The 18,219-nt window shown below is 35.5% G+C and overlaps 2 protein-coding genes and 2 non-coding genes across 4 annotated transcripts; 2 read left to right on the forward strand and 2 right to left on the reverse strand.

The window, feature by feature from the left end:
• Window positions 1-2,926: 2,926 nt before the first annotated feature.
• Window positions 2,927-3,000, reverse strand: trnan-guu (transfer RNA asparagine (anticodon GUU)). Its single transcript has one exon. It is a non-coding gene; the product is annotated as a tRNA-Asn (tRNA).
• Window positions 3,001-3,439: 439 nt separating this feature from the next.
• Window positions 3,440-3,512, forward strand: trnak-cuu (transfer RNA lysine (anticodon CUU)). Its single transcript has one exon. It is a non-coding gene; the product is annotated as a tRNA-Lys (tRNA).
• A 7,436-nt stretch (window positions 3,513-10,948) lies between these two features.
• Window positions 10,949-13,236, reverse strand: tifa (TRAF interacting protein with forkhead associated domain). The gene is made up of 2 exons (XM_056462797.1): window positions 13,130-13,236; window positions 10,949-12,499 (listed from the first exon to the last, which is right to left on the reverse strand). The coding sequence occupies exon 2, from the start codon at window positions 12,446-12,448 to the stop codon at window positions 11,867-11,869; it is 582 nt and encodes a 193-aa protein (XP_056318772.1). The 5' UTR covers window positions 12,449-12,499; window positions 13,130-13,236; the 3' UTR covers window positions 10,949-11,866.
• Window positions 13,237-14,923: 1,687 nt separating this feature from the next.
• Window positions 14,924-17,887, forward strand: rbm4.3 (RNA binding motif protein 4.3). The gene is made up of 4 exons (XM_056461253.1): window positions 14,924-14,962; window positions 15,679-16,111; window positions 16,196-16,844; window positions 17,205-17,887. The coding sequence occupies exons 1-3, from the start codon at window positions 14,924-14,926 to the stop codon at window positions 16,813-16,815; spliced, it is 1,092 nt and encodes a 363-aa protein (XP_056317228.1). The 3' UTR covers window positions 16,816-16,844; window positions 17,205-17,887.
• The last annotated feature ends 332 nt before the right edge of the window (window positions 17,888-18,219 follow it).

The following is an 18,219-nucleotide window of genomic DNA, read 5'->3' on the forward strand; positions in this document are numbered from 1 at the left end:
ATTTAAGTAATTAAATAATATATTTACACATAAAGCCGTCTGTGAATTTCTGTTTATATATATATCATGATCCAAAAGTTGTGTGTGTTGATCTCCAGGGCCCATTTTTTCAAAAGTAATCCACTAGGATTTCGGATAACGAATTGGATAAAATCTTGAAAATGGGTTTTTCAAAAGAAAAAACGGATTACATAATTGAATTGGATCACGTAATCCAATGTTGGTTTTGATCCGCATCAAACCTTTAGTTTGGGTTTTTCAGACCTTTTTTGTAGGACCAAAAAAATCTGGATTAAACTGATCCCATCAGAAGGGTGGATTCAGCGTAGATTTCATGCCCAAAATGTAATGAAAACTTTAAAAATGTATCAAATAATACTATATTTGGATCGTGCAGTATATTACAGGATATCCTATTTATTCATAAGGTTTAATTGTATTTGTTCATCAGGCTGTATGTATGTATATCAGGCTATAGCGATTAGGTTGGCTTAAATGTATTCAGCCTTTCAGTATAGGCCTACAGCAAAGTAGAAAGAGTTTGGCCTCATAAAATAATCCCCCTAACAGCTGTCAAAATTGACCAAAAACTGAAATTTTATTCTGTCACTACTTGAGATATATATATATATATATATATATATATATATATATATATATATATATATATATATATATATATATATATATATATATATATATATATATATATATATATATATACTGATTTTTTTTAAATCACTTTAAACAATTGCAAAAAGAGACTGAAAGGGCAGACGCACAGCTTCGTCTGGCAGAGGAACAACTGACTCTGACCAAACTGCAGCAAACCAAGGCCATTTGAGATCCGCCTCCTAAAAGCTACGCTCAGATAAGCTGGTCTCTCCACATTAGATGAGGAAGTCTGAAATTATTGTGGAGTTTTTGACATGGTCTTTTTTTTCAATAGACCTATATTTGAAACTTGTTATAAATATCCTCAATATAGTGTTTGTGTTGTAGGTCTCAGATGAGCGGACTGCTGGAAGAGGATGGGGTGGGTTTTTACTTGTTTTTATTTTTTTATTTATTTATTTTTTATTTGTGTGTTTTCATTTCAAATAAATATAAAGTTATATTGACCCCACACTGGCTATTCTACTTGTTGCTCTTTACATATCTATAGTTCTACATTGTGATTTCCTATCCTGTTTGAGCACTGGTTATCCAGATTCAGTGATCCTGAAAAGTTCCAATCCGATTATGCTTTGAAAAACTGGCTCAAAAAGTATCACGCATCGCAAAAAAAGGTTTACTAAATCTGGATCAATTTTATCTGGGTTAAACCTTTTGGTAAACTGGGCCCAGGGTTTAAGGCGCAGATTGTAATTTTCACAGCTAGAGGGCGCATATTCACAAACAAAGGTGTAGTTTGAAGCCGTGTGAAATCTTGGGAGTTGCTGTCTTCATTACATCCCCTGCAAATGTTCATAAATGAGATTAAAAAAAGTACTCAAAACGTATTATGGTTGTATGACGTAAAGCTTAAAGCCATCAGATTAAGTGAAAATAGAGGGCTGAAACAATTGCTGGTGAGAAACAGGCGTGAAAAAAGCATATTTTCATGGTTTCCCTGTTTTCTATATAGGTCAGTGTCAAAATTGCTTATTTCTTTAGATTTTAACAGTCTTCAAATCATTTAGGATCACAAGCAAGTCAGCAAACTAACAATAATAACACTGTCTAGAGGTTTTTAAATATTTTATTGAAAAAACTTACATACTGTGCCTTTATCTTGACAAACCCAAATGTGTGGTGTGCATTGATGTTCTTGTGTGTGACTTGACTATTAGCCTGTCCAAACAGAGTCAACACAGAACCCCTGTGTGACTTTAATGAGAGGCTGAAATTGGTCATATGGGAATTTGGAAATGAGGACTAACACAACGAAACACAGCTGATGTTAACAACATAATTGCAACAACAACCAAATCCATGTGACCATGCCTAGAGTTAATAGTAATATCCTACTCCCACACATTGTTTTGTTAACTCCACAGAAATATGATCTTCAGCTATCTTAATGGCTATGATCTAGCCGTTTATACATCACTTGCACAATAATGCAACTGATGCCATAGTTAACAAGGAAACATTTTATTTCTAAAAAAAATTACCTGGGGCAGATAAAAAATAATAATGAATCCAGTTTTTGTTGGTGAAAATTCTGCATCCTCCAGTCGTGTAACGTGAAGCTCTTTTCTGTCATATGATTTTGATTCCTATGGACAGCTATTTAAAAATTACAATTTCCCTTGAAACATAACTTCGCTACTTAAACGCGTTCTGGTTGCACACTTACCCTAAGTCAAAATACTTCTTGAAATCTAAATAAGGTGAGCGGGTACGTAATTCCGAAATTCGCTTTACGTCAGTGCGTCACTCCAACGCGGCATTAACAAATGAGCACACCGACGACATCATGGCTGAAGCTGAGTGACAAAAAGAAGGTATTTAACGATGAAAACGAGAAAGTTGCACTCCAAGTGCTACGATAAAAGTGATTCTCGAGTTTTGCTTTTGTTTATTGACAAAGCTTCGTCAAATTAGCTACCCTTCCATATTTTGATTGTAGGCCTACAGCTTAATCAAGAAAGCGGCTATAGGCTGTACACTCTTAACGTTAATATGAATTGAATTTATGTGTAGGATATTTAATATTTACGTTTTCAGTCTTATAAAAACTGTATTCGCGTTAGTTTTCGAGTAACGTTATAACTAATAAACAAGTGTAACGACTGTGAAGTACACTCAATCAACGGTAGGAGGCTCTGAAGAGGCTAAAGTTCTAGATAAAGTAAAAACCATTCGTCAGTGCCTTCGCTGATTTTATACTTTAATGACCGAATGTTCAGTAATTAATTTTAGGTTATTAAAAGTCATATCCCGTCCCTGGGTGGGCTCGAACCACCAACCTTTCGGTTAACAGCCGAACGCGCTAACCGATTGCGCCACAGAGACAGATGTCGCAGTGTTTTTCAAGATCAACCATAGTGTTACCATAGTAAACCGACCATGAGCTGATTATAATTTTAATAATTATTCTACAAAGAGGTCATAGGGAATTGCAAAATGTTATCATTTTATATAGCTTACTGTGGTAAACATGGTGATTTATTGTATTTTAAATACTCCGTTATCTTATGCTCGTCAGTGATATCTGCAAATTAAGTTACACGATGTTATTAGCATATGCGCATTAAACCTTTATCGGGGGGATATGTGTTATATTAATCCGTGTTTTGTCATCCTATTCCTCTCGCGAGTAACGTTACCGTACGTTTTACGTATGAGGAACAAACACGCTTCTTATTTTTAGCATTGAGCTTTTGGTATTTTGGTGTCACTCTGCTGTGTCGTATGCCCCCTAAAAAAGTTAGCGTGAAGGTGTTAGCATATAGCCCGGCTAGCTCAGTCGGTAGAGCATGAGACTCTTAATCTCAGGGTCGTGGGTTCGAGCCCCACGTTGGGCGAATAGCTTTTATCCTTGTGAAGTCTCTGGATAATATTGAAGATAAAGCACTATGAAGCTGTCCAGCAGATAATTTTGTGTTTAATAGACATCTACACGTAGACAAGTTGCCTAAATCAAGTCTAAACTTGGCAGTGAAAATCTAATAGACGTATTAGAATAGCCCAAAACTAGACTAGTCGTCAGATAGACAGACTTTATTGGTGTAATCAGGGGCTTTTCATTTTAGGGGGGCTCAGCTCCATATGAGGAAAAAAAATCTTATATATATATATATATATATATATATATATATATATATATATATATATATATATATATATATATATATATATATATATATAACCCTAATGTATTTACAAGTAACAATTGAATAGTAATACACTTAAAAATGTTTGACTAATATGGTAGGGTTATATGGTTATAGCAGTATTCCATTGTATTGTATAGACGTGCATAGTCATTTGAGTTCAGAATGAGCCAAATAGGCTCGACAAACCTGTTTACTGTAGAAAGCCACTTTATATGTTCGTTCATTCATTCATTTTCTTTTCGGCTTAGTCCCTTTATTAATACAGGGTCGCCACAGAGGAATGAACCGCCAACTTATCCAGCACATATTTTACACAGCGGATGCCCTACCAGCCGCAACCATCTCTGGGAAACATCCATACACACTCATACTCATACACTACGGACAATTTAGCCTACCCAATTCACCTGTACGGCATATCTTTGGACTTTGGGCGAAGCCAGAGCACCCGGAGAAACCCACACGAAGGCAGGGAGAACATGCAAACTCCACACAGAAACGCCAACTAACCCAGCCGAGGCTCGAACCAGCGACGTTCTTGCTGTGAGGCAGCACTACCTACTGCGCCACTGCGTTGCCCCACTTTATATGTTAAAGTACAAATTTTGTTTCCATGTATTTAATAAATAAAACTGCCACTTTTCTAATTAAATGACATACATATAAAATATATTTTTTTAACGTACAAGCTAATTCACATATTTCATATATTTCTAATATTAAAATAGGAAATGTTTTTAATACAAGAAACACATGATGTTTCTATCTCTGTCAGAGACAGTTAAAATGAGTACATTCACTAAGTGGTTCTGTCACTGTGTTTAATACTTTCTGTGCATGACTGTGGTATAGATAATGCCACATGCACTGTAATGTGTTTTATAATGGTAGTTCATTTTGAAATATAAATAGTAAAATGTTCGTTAGGAGTTACATTGTCACTAGTGATGTCTATTAGACATCTGTGAAAAACAAAAAATGCTTACTAAGTGGGGAATCACGATTAACATTTTTAAATATTTTAAATAAATGAAATATGAATTAAATTTGACTTGCAAAATATTAACAGTGAACAAACTATCACTTAAAAGCTGAACAAAATAAAATGTAACAAATTGTTTTTAGGCATTTTTTATAGATTTTTATTTGTATTGCATATGTCTCAATAGAATAATAGAGTGACTGTTGGTGTATGTGTGTAAGAGAGCAATTTAATATAAAGTATTTGGGATCTTTGGGACTATTTGGGATCCTAATGTTATGGTAGTGCTATTCTAAAAAAAAGTTATGGTGATAGAAATGCTATGGTAATTTTGTAATCTTGTCAATTTACAGTTTTAGTCCTTCCAGTTTTTCTTTTTTGCATACAAAGTAGTTTTGGGCTCGATCATTGTATCCTTGTTGAGTGAATAGAGGGTGTTAACACCTAATGCAAAGAGGCTGATAGACTATTATGGACGAGAACAGAATGTACAAAGACTTGGACAATGGTGTAGTGCAACTGTTAGTAGGAAAAAAATTGCCTGTTTTTTATTTCACAATACATTAAATTTGGCGCAGTGATTATTTGTTAAATATAAAGACTTTAAAAGTATATTTTGCTGAAATAACCTGATTTGTATACATCAGAAAATAAGAGCTATTGGTAGTGCCATGTGAGCTGAGTTACAAATACAAGAAACCAATCAAATTGAATAAACATCTCAGCAGAAACAGGACAAGGTCCCCCATTTTATGTGAAACGAAACAATTGACTGGGTCGTCTATACAGCTTTCACTGCTAAATGACCCATCAGATCCGCCTTTAAGAATCTGCATCTCATTTAAAACCAATCAAGCTCAGCTTTCAAAGTGTGAATGTCTTTTTGTTTTATTTGATATTCACTGGCATGCAACACTAACTATTAAGTCAAGTATTTTTTTAGTTGAATATAGGGTTGTTCTGCTTTTCAGCTGTACTTTTATTTGCTTTTAGCTGCTTGATTTATTCATGCTTGATGAAAAATCAGTTTACTTGTATGCATGTATACTTGGACTGCACAATATTGTTTTAGAATCAATATCGCAATGTGTGCATCCACAATAGTCACATCGCAGGATCTGTAATGTTGAATTGGGATTATATTTAACCAGGAGCTGCAGTCATTGGAGAAATATTAGTCATTTACATATTTTTAAGGCCTGTGACTGTATAAGCATATCAAGGAAGTTTAAGGCATTTAGGCACAAGGAAATGTACCATTTAAAACTTCAATACAAAAACTGTATAGAATTATTTATACAATGAAGATGCTATGCAGTCCTATTTTACATTTGATTATTCAATTTCTGTACCTGAATTCTTACCAAATAGAGCTATTTAAGTCATCTGGTGAAATTGTATTCATATCCCAATATATATCGCAGAAAAACGAAACATGGCAATGTCAGATTTTTCCAGTATCGTGCAGTATCGTGCAGCCCTAATGTATACCAAACATCTTATTTGTTGATTGGTAATACCTTTATTGATTGAGTCATGTACAGTTAATACATGTCAAAGTTGAGTGGTCCGTTGAATTTAATTATAGCACATATGGCTGCACAAGTAATCGAAAAAAGATTGTGATCTTGATTCGACCCACCACAAGATCTTAATCCAGCATCTCTACAATTCAGCCAATTATATTTTCAAGTTCAGGACAGATAAAAGTGGTTTCACAAGTCTTCACATTGTTTTATATACATTGCTTAGGAACATGGACACCTTCAAATGGCTTTGAAAGAGTCACATACTGTATTTATAGTGAATAATTGACCCAAAAATGTTAATTTCTGTCTTCATGTAATGATGTATTTGCCGTGCAGGACGTATGATTTGCATCTATGTATGGTATTTTTCTCAGAGCGATGGCAGCCATGACATGAGCCACACCCTGCCTTAAAAGTGAATCTGAAAGTGCGCACATCATTTAAATGATATGATCGCATTGTAAAGTTATGATTATGACAAGAATTTGATATGTTTTTTCTTTCATAGCGAATACAAAGTGTTGTGCTTGAGAATAAACGCTTAACAGTGCCAGTATAACCACTCTAGCTTATATAATGTTGAATATAATGCAAGAGGGAATCTGATAACGACAAATATTTTGTTTTATTTTAGTGAAAACAATGGTCTAATGAAATTGTCTATGACAGATTGCAAGCATATATATCTCAAACTTAATAATTCAACTTCAGAATTATGAATAGTTGTATTCTGATGTCATCACTTTACTGTGTGTTAACGACCAGGACATATTTAAGTCTATTCAAGTCCACCTTGCCAAGTCTATACAAAATACAGCATTTTATCCAACAGTAGACCTACACATAGGCCTAATATTGTTGTTGTTTTACCTTATGTCTGGAAAATAGCAATAATAATAATAGCCTACTCATACTAACCTTTATTTTACATCTACAGAATCATGAGAAAATCTTTATTTTAAGCAACAAAATAAACTGTGATTTGCATTTTAGCCAGAATCGTGCATAATAATGGCAGGTCTAAATCACTGTTTTATTGTGTAACAGTAAGCAAATACTTTTCTTATTCTTTTAATGCCTAAAAAACATTTCAGTTCTTGTCCCCTTCTGAGACAGAGCTAGGGGAAAACCTGATTGGCACACATAAGAAAATGTCATCCCAATGAAAGACTCAACCCTGTTCATGTGTTTCAGTGATTTAAACTCACCTGAAACCCAGAGCAGATTTTCTACAAAGATTCCACTCTGAACACATGCAGAGGTAAACATGAAAACAGACCTTTTTTTCTCCTCTTTGCCTTTGGCCTGACACTTTTGACCCTGTAAGCCTGAGGTGTCATCTTACACTCCTAAAAATAGCACTTTCCAGAGGGGGTTTCCACTGGAACTCTATTAAAATAAAGCTTCCAACAGAGGGATTTTCCAATGATGCCATGTTTACTCAGGATCCCAAAAGAACCTTCCAGTGATTAGCTCTTTTAAAGAAAAATTATACTTAAGAAACAGTCAGAAATCTAAAAAATAATTCTCCACTGCAAGTAACTCGGCACATACCAACATAACTTACTAGATTAAAGAGATAGTTGACCCAAAAATGAAAATTCGATCAATATTTACTCACCCTCAGTTGGCTCCAAACCTTCATGAGTTTCTTTCTTCTGTTGAACCTAAAACATGATATTTTGAATAAAGCTTAAAACTTGTAATCACTGACTTCCATAGTAGGAAATACAATTACTATAGAAATAAATAGTTACAGACTTCAAGCTTGGTTCAGTATAGCTTCTTTTGTGTTCAACAGAAGAAAGAAAGTCAAACAGGTTTGGAACAAGTGAAGCGTGATTAAACATGTAATTTTCATTTTTGAACCATGCCCTTAAACAATACTCACATTTAAAGTTGTGTAGTTTGCTTCTCTCTATTTTGTGTGTTCTAACTTCAAACATAAATGTACATAAAAATAAGATATACAATGTGTATAACAAAGAATGGGAAAATATGTCATGTGGGGTTTCATTCTTAAAGATTTCTGAGCATGTATTGATCATGTTCTTGGGTCTCTGTTTACTGATGGCTGTGTTCTTTGACCGATTTCTCACTTCCTTCCATTTCCACATTATGCAACATGTAGTTCCACATTTATTTGATTTCTCTGGTATTTGTTCCTTTAATAGCTAGAAGTACATTGACTCATTGTGACCTGCTGCACTGTGTGTATCTGGCGGGAAAAGGCAAGAGACTTAAAGGGATAGTTCACCCAAAAATCTAAATTCCGCCAATGTTTACTCATCCTTGACTTGTTCAAAACCTTTCTTCTGTTGAACACAAAAGAAGATATTTTGAAGATAGCTGGAAAGCTGTAACCATTTACGTTTAAAGTATTTCAGTACTATGGAAGTCAGTGGTTACAGGTTTTCAGCTTTCTTCAAAATCTATTCTTTTGTGTTCAACAGAAGAAAGAAACCACTTGAGGGAGAATAAATAATAAGTACATTTTACATTTCTAGGTGAATTATTTCATTAAACTTTCAATATGTGCTATAAACCACATCAGAAGACATTTTAAGTCCCAAATAAAAGCACTCATATCATGAACAAGCATAGACGACCACAAGATATTTAGGGAAGTGTGATATATTTACATTAAGGTGTGTACACAGCAAATAATAATTTAAATACAGAGTAATGTAATTACATTGTAATGTGAACGGAACATACGTTATAAAAACTAAAGTCAAGACAACAAATATTTTTATGTTGCTTCAACCTATTTTAATAAGTTAATCAGGTTTTTTATAAGTTACACAACGTTTAACTTAATATTTTTAGTCAGTTTGATTGATGTAAGTTAAAATGTTCTAAAAATGTTCATTTGATTCAACCAAAAAAGTTAAGTCAGCAAGATTGTTTTTACAGTGTAGTTATAGCTTTGATTTTATGGCTTTTTTATTCTATAATGTATATAAATTTCAGAAAGATTAATGACTGTTCCTGCTGAGAGTTGCATTAGAGTTTCGATTTTATCTGTTCGCCACTGACATCATTTACTGTAAATCATCTGCTGTCTGCCGTAACTGATGCATATCAGCGATTGTTTGTGGGAATGAGAACAGGAGATGCGTCTATTGAGTTTACAGTAAAGGTACAAATAAATAAAGGGGTAGGATAGTGATCTTAGGTGTGTTTCAGTTCATGGGATTAACCTTGCAATCTTTCTTGAGATCCTTAACCTTAAGCAATAAAAAAGGTGGAATAAAAGTCCTGCTTTGAATGTTATTCTCGGTTTGACAATTGGAACATTTACGACTGCTTTCTAGAGATCAGTAACTAACCATGATCTTCCACCAGTATGCAAGGAGAAGAAACATTTTCAGATATACATGTATTTTAACACTAAAATACAGTGTTCCTTAATAATAAATACTTTTAGTTACAAAGAACAAACTAACAATTATTTCTCAAACAAGAACACACAGAAATTAAAATTCTGTATTCCAGACAATTGATTTGTGTTGGGACAACATAAAGGATTTGAGTTAACTTTATAGTTTTGAAAAATTTCAGTGGACTAAACATAAAACAATTAAGTTGTCCCCCCCAAAAAACTCAGAATTGTGTTATTTCAACTCTTTTTTAAATAAGTAGTTTGAGCAAAAACCAAATGTAATGTTTTTGAGTGTACAAGTTAAATCAGCTGTTTTCATTGCTTTGACACCAAGGACATCAATAAGTTGATTCCATTTTTAAGGACGCTATTAGTACTGTATCAGAAAAATCTGTCAAATAATATTATTTATGATTATATGTTATGTATGATATTATAACGATAACACATCCATGCAGTTTAACCACACAGTCCATTACCAAAGACAAAATGTATTGTAAAATGAATAATTAGCTTTTATATGGTCATGGCACTAAAGCAAATTATTACTATTATTTTTATTAATAATACACTTGATTGCATGAGACCAATCGAGGATCAAAACATGACCTCTCTGGACAGAAATTTAAAATATGGACCAATCGCTCACTTTTTTTAATGTCTAATCAGTAATCACCGTGTTTAATCCAGCCTCTTTTTGCAGTGCCGTACAACAGAATTTCGCACGCACAAACTCTAGTGTGACTGCAGCATAAGGCAGGGGTGCCCAAACTCGGTCTGAAGGGCTGGTGTCTGCATAGTTTAGATTCCACCCCAATCAGACACACCTGAGCTAGCTAACAAGCTCTTGGTTTTCTTGCTAGAAATATCCTGGCAGGTGTGTTGAGGCAAGTTAGAGCTAAACTATGCAGGACAGCGGCCCTCCAGGACCAAAATTGGGCATCCCTGGCTTAATGTATATACAAACTTGAAAAAAACATTTCTGTTTAATTAATTATTTGCCTGAAAAAACTATCTGGATAAAATCTGTGTAAAAAAAAAGTTTATTATATATAACATGATATAATGCAAGAGGTATATGAATAATCCTTCAATCGTGGTAAATTCACATTTTTTGAGAGACTGATTCATGTTGCACCATGTAACAGTAAATACAATACAATTCTATATATATATATATATATATATATATATATATATATATATATATATATATATAATAGTCTCACAGATGCATTGAACAATAATGGAGAGAAAACACAATGCTTGTGAGCAAATGTATGACAAATTCACAATAAAATAAAGTAGAACTTAAAATATCTGCAAATGAAGGAAAACAATGACACAGTAAAGACAAAAACACTGCATTCCAGTGGAAATGATAACAATCTTTGTAATATGTCTTACAACACAAGCTGAAGCAGCATTTTAGTATCCTATGACTAGGCCCACACGGAATCTGCGCGCGCAGAATTCTGCAGATTTCTAGCCCATCATTAATTCTGTTTATTTACTTGAGTAAATGTGTGTACAGTTATATTTAATCTGTTTTAAAATGAATTACAGTAATATTATTGACTAATATGAAAATGTTCATCTGATTTATTTACAATGCAGTTTGTACAGTAATATTTTCTGTCTTTTAGTAGATATATTATATGAGTGACTTGCTTTGTTTACCAAATAAAGTGAATCTAATTGGATTTGCATTTTAAACATTAAATTAAAGTTAAAAAGGTGTTATTTTTATTTCATATATTAAGGTTTTAGTTATGACACTCCCAAAATAATTCAGCTGAAATCCGCAGATTTTTAGCAAAATTATTTGCAGAAATAGCAAAAAACATCCGCAGATTCCGTCTGGCCCTACCTATGACTATTTAATTATACGGTAATAGCTTCAACGATAATAATAATTGTAATAATATACAATTTATAGTGTGGCCGACCTCTGCTGCCGGGCAGAGTAAGCTTCAAAATACACTCAAAATTAAATTGGAGTGTAACTCATAGTAATGCCACAAATAACTGCATGGAAATGGCTGGTAACATTAAACTTGAAATCGTGAAATTCAAAGTCTTCAGAATTCAGAGACGGTATTTTCTTTTAAAACACATTATGATAATCTTTGAAAAAGAACGGTATCTATACCACGAAAATAGTCTCATCAGACTCCAGAGGCTCTTGGCTTGTAGGTCCTTCATTCTCAATGTTTCTCCAAGGTAAGCCAGAATCCATCACAGGCTGCCTGCATGGCACACCGATACCCATTTCCTGTGAAGGGGAAGTATTGCATGTTTCAAACAGAATTTCGAATTTATTCTTGGAATCTCCAGGCTCCTGCCAGATCAGCAGCTCGTATCGTCCGAAACGGAGGAGCACCTTGTCATTAAGCTCTGCTCTTTCAAGGTGTTTCAGTTCAGAGCCGCCGACCATCAGATTGACCTTCTGACTCAAGTTCTGGATGGTGAAGCTTAAGAACGGGCTGTTGGGTTTTCTATACGCCTGTACCGAGAGCTGTTTTCTGGAGACAGTGGTGTCATTTAGCACAAATGGGCAGGTTTCTCCATCACGGCCAAGCCTGAGTGGATCTTCAGCGTCCATTTCGTATGGTTCGTTCAAGGGCAGGTTGTGGAAGAGTGGACGGTTGGCTTGATTTGGGTGGAAAAGTTGTACGTGAAGACAAGTAAGCAGTTCTTGAGTCTCAAGTTTGCTAATGTCACTCATTGTGGAAGACAAATGGAGGCAAAAGAACTTCTGAGAACTTGATATTTAGACCTAACAAGAAAAAAGTTAATAAGCAAGCAAATTAGTTCACTGAAATAACAGGGACAGTTCACTTTATCAATTTATTTGAAGATATTTTGGAGAAAGCTGAAAGACTAGTCAACATCCATAGCAGAATACAAATCTTCAATAAATTTTATAAACACTTAATAGTATATAACACACACACACTCACCAAACATCTTTAAAAATATAACGATAATACATTTAAATTCAAACAAGTTTTTTTTGCATACGAAACAAGTACAACCTAAACCATTTCAACAAAATTTTATATTTTTTATGTTTCTGTTGATTTAATAAAATTTTATTTAATATCTTCCCCCAACATGTTAAAGCAATTACTAAAAGTAATACTACAAGATATCAGCTTTCTTCAAAATATCGTTTGTTTTCAACAGAAGAAACTCAAAACATGGGTCGAGGGGAGTATTACGGCAGAATTTTCTATTTTGGTTTAACTATCCTTTCAGTTTGCAGGACAACAGATTGCACTTGACTAAATCAATGATCTGATTCATAGCACTACTCTAGCGAACCACTTTAGAGTAGTCTATGCTGTTTGTAAACACGTAGCATATAGGCAAAGTAAAGTTTTGTAATAAAATGAAACAAGCTCACCTTCAGAAACTGGTTGCAAAGATTATCGACTAACGGACTGCTGCTCCGAACGGACTGTGAGTAAGAACTGCAGAAAACAACAAAGGGGGTTGCATCAGAAGCACTGAAATCCACCCCTTCCAGCCTGGGACATGTGACACTAGAAAATTCCAGAGTTGCGCAATCCAGAAGAGTTGAATAATTTCGCTATTTGTAAATAATATTGTAATGTTAAAATCACACAATTATTTATCCAGTAAATTTGGCATGGAGAAGACTCATTTTGATTGAAAAATATAGAAAAATAAAGTTAAATGTTTAAACTTCAAGCACTCGAGGCATAATGGATAATGACTAGATAAAATGATTGTTTATATATCACTAAAACACGTTTACGGTCATCATTTTATGAACTGTTATCAGCTACTTTCGATACCGTCTTAAAAAGCTGTACAATGACGGGAAGCTGGTGAGAAATGTTAGCCTCGAATAGGCTTTTCCAGGAAGGTGAGTTGTGTGTGATTGCATGCTAATTTCGTCATCACAACCAAGTGTTCTTCGAACAATCTTCAAACAAAAATCCTCAATTAAATCATCCCTCATTTGCAATTTCTTACTTAAAATAGATTCCTTGCATATAGCTATACTTTTCTAACAACAAAAAAATCTGCAAGTTAACTTGAAATGAATTTTGAATATTTTGTATGAACATATTGTGCTTCCAGTAAGTTAATACTGTGTTGTTTTAATTTAAATTTGTACTCCCCCTTTCTTTATTTTTTTTTTCTCATTTGTTACTTAGGCCTATTCTTATTACCTGTACTTGTAATCCAGTCTCTTACAGTCTCCTACAGAAAAAGAATGCAAAGTTGGAGTCCCAAAGACATTTTATTTCAGTTATAATTCTTAAAGTAACAAACATATTAAATACAATTTCGAAACAGTCCTTCATCCATATCGATACTTTTATTCATATAGCGTATAATTCATTAAACCTGATTTAGATTTTATTACTGATATAAATTAGCAGCTAACTCGATAACAACAATTCACCTATATTCTGACGTTAGTTGTCAGAATATTTATTGTATTGCGCCTCTTCGAGAGACGCTGGTGGATGTAGAAAGACTTGTTTGGGTGGTATGAACAACATCATTAGATCTGTTCTTCTGACAGAATTTTCCTTAAGTGGTGAAAGAATCCTGTGATTTTCGTTAAAAAAATCTTCACTTGTTGCGTTTCATATACATGTTTAACCTGTTCCTGTGGATCATTATTTAACATTGACGCATTTCCTTTCATTATTGATTTCAGTTCTCGTAGTTGCCATGGTAACACACAACATAATTGATGCATCTATGCTCGGCCTTTACGGTTTCACGAAAGTACTGTGCACGAGCAGTTATCTAGATTATTTTAACTGAACTCGGATAAAAAGATGTTCAGCTTGCTCTTATGGAACCAATTTAAGCGTGGACGTTTAGTTCGGTTCACTGAAGTCAGGTTTTTGACTTTAATCCCCGCTTTTCTAAACCACTAAAAGCTTTTATGAAACAGCGCCCAGCTTCAGCGTTTGCAGTAGTTTACACCAGAGTCTGAATATGACTGTATGATTTAATCTTCTTCATTAACTGTCCGTCAATATATCATGTAAACAATCCCAACTCGGTTACGATTTCTGTACAAAACATAATCCTTCATGTTTTACTTTATTCTGCTACAAAGTATTACTTGTCGCGTTTTGCGTGGTGCACGTTGTAAAACTTGATTGGCTTATTCTGACATAAGGGCGGGACTAAGGAAGTATATTACTGAATGACCCACCCTCTTCCTCATTGTGGCGAGGAGAAAGCGGTGAGTGTTAGTTCTTGTACTTTGACCTTTATAAACTCGATTTTAAATCATCACCAGCGTGTATAGTTTATTGTTTTTTGACGCATGTACTGTAGACATGTATAGTGCGTAGAAACCATAGAAATTTATTAACCGTAAAAATCGTCTTATCGTCGTTATCTCGGCGCGCAACGGCTGTTAGGCTAACGCTAGCTAAGCTAACCGCGTTAGCTTATTCAAACCTAGCAACGAAGTTGAGTTTTCTTTTAAAGTGCGGAGCCTGTCTATCGATGATCATTCGCTGTATTACTTTTGTATGTTAGGCTTTTTCGAGTAGTAAAGGTTTTAAAGGGCATCCCGTGAAATTTCAGAGGGAATTGTTCGATGCGTGCTAGTCACCTAGCATTAAATAATCACACGAGGCCGTGGCGTATGTAGTAGGGACGTGTCATAATTATTTTCTAGTGTGAAACTTTTGTTAGTTTGAATTGAATAGTTTTAACGTAATCATTTTTGTTGAGCAGGATTTGCGTACACGTATGAGGAAATGATTTGAAAGAATTTGCATAAACTGGTCTGACTTGATTCTCGGTTACAGTATAATAAAAGCTTTCGATTTCATTTTTATATTAAGGCGTGTCTTTTACCATAGCATGATGTAACCATAATTGTTTGTTTTGAATTCTGGTAACTCATTGAATTTTCTTTTTTTTTTTTTTTATTTTGTCTGTTTATAGGCTTTGCGTAACGCATCTGCAAAGATGGTGAAGATCTTCATTGGGAATCTGCCTCAGCAGGCAGAAGTAGACGAATTAAAGTCTCTGTTTTCTCAGTATGGAACAGTCACTGAGTGCGCCATTATCAAGAACTTTGCATTCGTCCACATGGATGATCGCAAAAGTGCAACTAAGGCTATCAAAAACCTTCATTTGTACAAGTTGCATGGAACACCCATAAACGTTGAAGCAAGTCGAGGCAAGAACCAGGGTCCAGTGAAGCTTCACGTTGCCAATGTGGAGAAAGGAACCGATGAAGAGCTCAGAGCACTGTTCGAAGATTATGGCACCGTTGCAGAGTGTGCCATAATCAAGAACTTTGCCTTTGTACACATGAACAACTCTGATGAGGCCATGGATGCCATCAAAGGGTTAGACAACACTGAATTCCAAGGTATAACGCTGTAGTCTGATTGCGTGCTTTCATTTCCACATTTGTGACATTTTCAAATATTGACTTTTGTTTTTGCAATTGCAGGCAAACGAATTCATGTGCAGATTTCAAAGAGCCGACCAAGAGGAGAGGAGGATGACTACGGTCACCCAGATGGTGGATACTGGCCACCCCGTTTCCCTGGTGAACGCCCAGAGCCCCCTGGTTATCCTAGGGGACGTTACGGGTATCCCCCTGGCCCCCCTCCACCACCGCCACCACCCCCGCCCAGACGCTCCCCATACCCAGATCGTGCTGCTCCAGCATATGAGCGCCAACGCGATGTGGTCGACTATTATGAGAAGTACCGTGCTCGTCCTTACGGTGTCGCATATGATGACCGTCGCCCAGGCGGCATCCCCCCACCCCCTCCGCCCCCATCTTCCGCCATAATGAGAGATCGAATGCCTGGCAATGGCCTTGACCCCTATGAGCGACGTCCCCTCCCACCCCCGCCAGCTCCATTCTATGCACGAGACCGCAGTCCCATCAGACGCGCTCCTCCTGCCCCTCCAGCACCTGCAGGAAATGGTTACTCATACGAGCGTTCTCGTCTCTCCCCTCTCTCCATGTCTCGGACCCCGATGTACAGCGTGGCACGGGTCAGAGACCCCTATGCTGACAGGGTGGCGCCTCCTCCACCACCTGCGCGCTACTCGTATTAAAGTGCACACCTGTGCTTTTGTAACCCAAGGTGAGAATAGGACCCGCAATCTAAAAATGCCCTAAAACTCAGGTTTTATGTACTTTTTCTTTTTTAAAAATATATATTTTTTCATTTCTGCGTGTGGACTAAATGATGCGCACATAGCAGTAACGTAAACTTTGTATCAAAGGTGCTGGATCGTAAATTTACGAATGGTCTTTTTAAAGCAGTGCTCGTGTAACAGTGGCCTTCGCATCGAAGTGCTTTAGATTGTAAATTGAAGTGACCGTATTCATACTTCGTAAAATTGAAATAGATTGCATATCAATGTTAAACTTGTCGACTATTTTTATTTAATCTCAAATATCACTGCAGCCGTTTGACTTATGTGGTTTGCTCTCTTTCCAGGTGTAAATTATTCAACAAGATCGCCGTCGTCGTCGTTGTCTCCAGGTGCACGTGCCGCGATACGTCTTTGTCTGCCAGAGCGCGTTGCGTTCGCCTGCGCACCATAGTGGAAGAGTTCTGTTGCGGACTGCACATTCTATAAAACAACCGCTTTTACACGCATAAAATCGTCCACTTGCTAAATTGTCAATTCTGCTATTTTTTTGCCTTTGTTTTTATTGTTTAACTTTTATAGGTGAGTGCAGCACTAAGCCAGATTACGTAAATTAGGTTAATTTGTTGGTTTAAAGAATAAAACCATTTGAGGGTAAGGATAAGAATTTCTTCAAAGAACACATGTATCACACTGTTTCTTATCTTTAAAATCTGGAATGAGTTTCTCTTTTGTTATCAATCTACTGTAATATACGCTATAACAGACTTTTTTTGATTCAGAACTAAAAATACATTTGTGTAAAGCTTTTATTTTTTTTATTTTTTCTCCTTTTCCTCCAATACATTTGTTAGTGCGGCATGCAAGTAAGAATACAATCTCCGCAGCAATAAAACATTTTTCGTTTACTGGCTTATTGAAGTTGTGCTGTAAGTGTGTATTTTAATTGCAGAATATCGCAGTTCAAACACTTTGTATCCTTTTCTTTCATAGGAACAGTTGAAAGTTTTAATAAAAAGACTGGAACATGGATCGTCGTTTTGCTTTTTTTGCCAACTTGTGAAACCTTGCCTAAAAAGGCATAGAAGTTACGAAATAGCCTAGGTATTGGAAAAATTCGCCTTAGAATTCATAACCCCTGGTTAGAATTACGAAGCATGGGACTGCAGCTGCGGCGAAATTCCTATGATTCTGTCGACACTTCGTCTGTATTTGCAATAAACCACTGGCGTCTTAATTAATGTGCCCAATAAAATCGTTTATACCCAAGTCTATGGACTTCCCAGTATTTCCATAAACAATCTGGTCCTTTTTAAATTTAATGTATGATTTATGCCAGGTAAGTTACTTGATGTATCAAAG

The sequence above is a fragment of the Danio aesculapii genome, chromosome 7, assembly GCF_903798145.1.
Source record: "Danio aesculapii chromosome 7, fDanAes4.1, whole genome shotgun sequence".
NCBI lineage: Eukaryota > Metazoa > Chordata > Actinopteri > Cypriniformes > Danionidae > Danio > Danio aesculapii.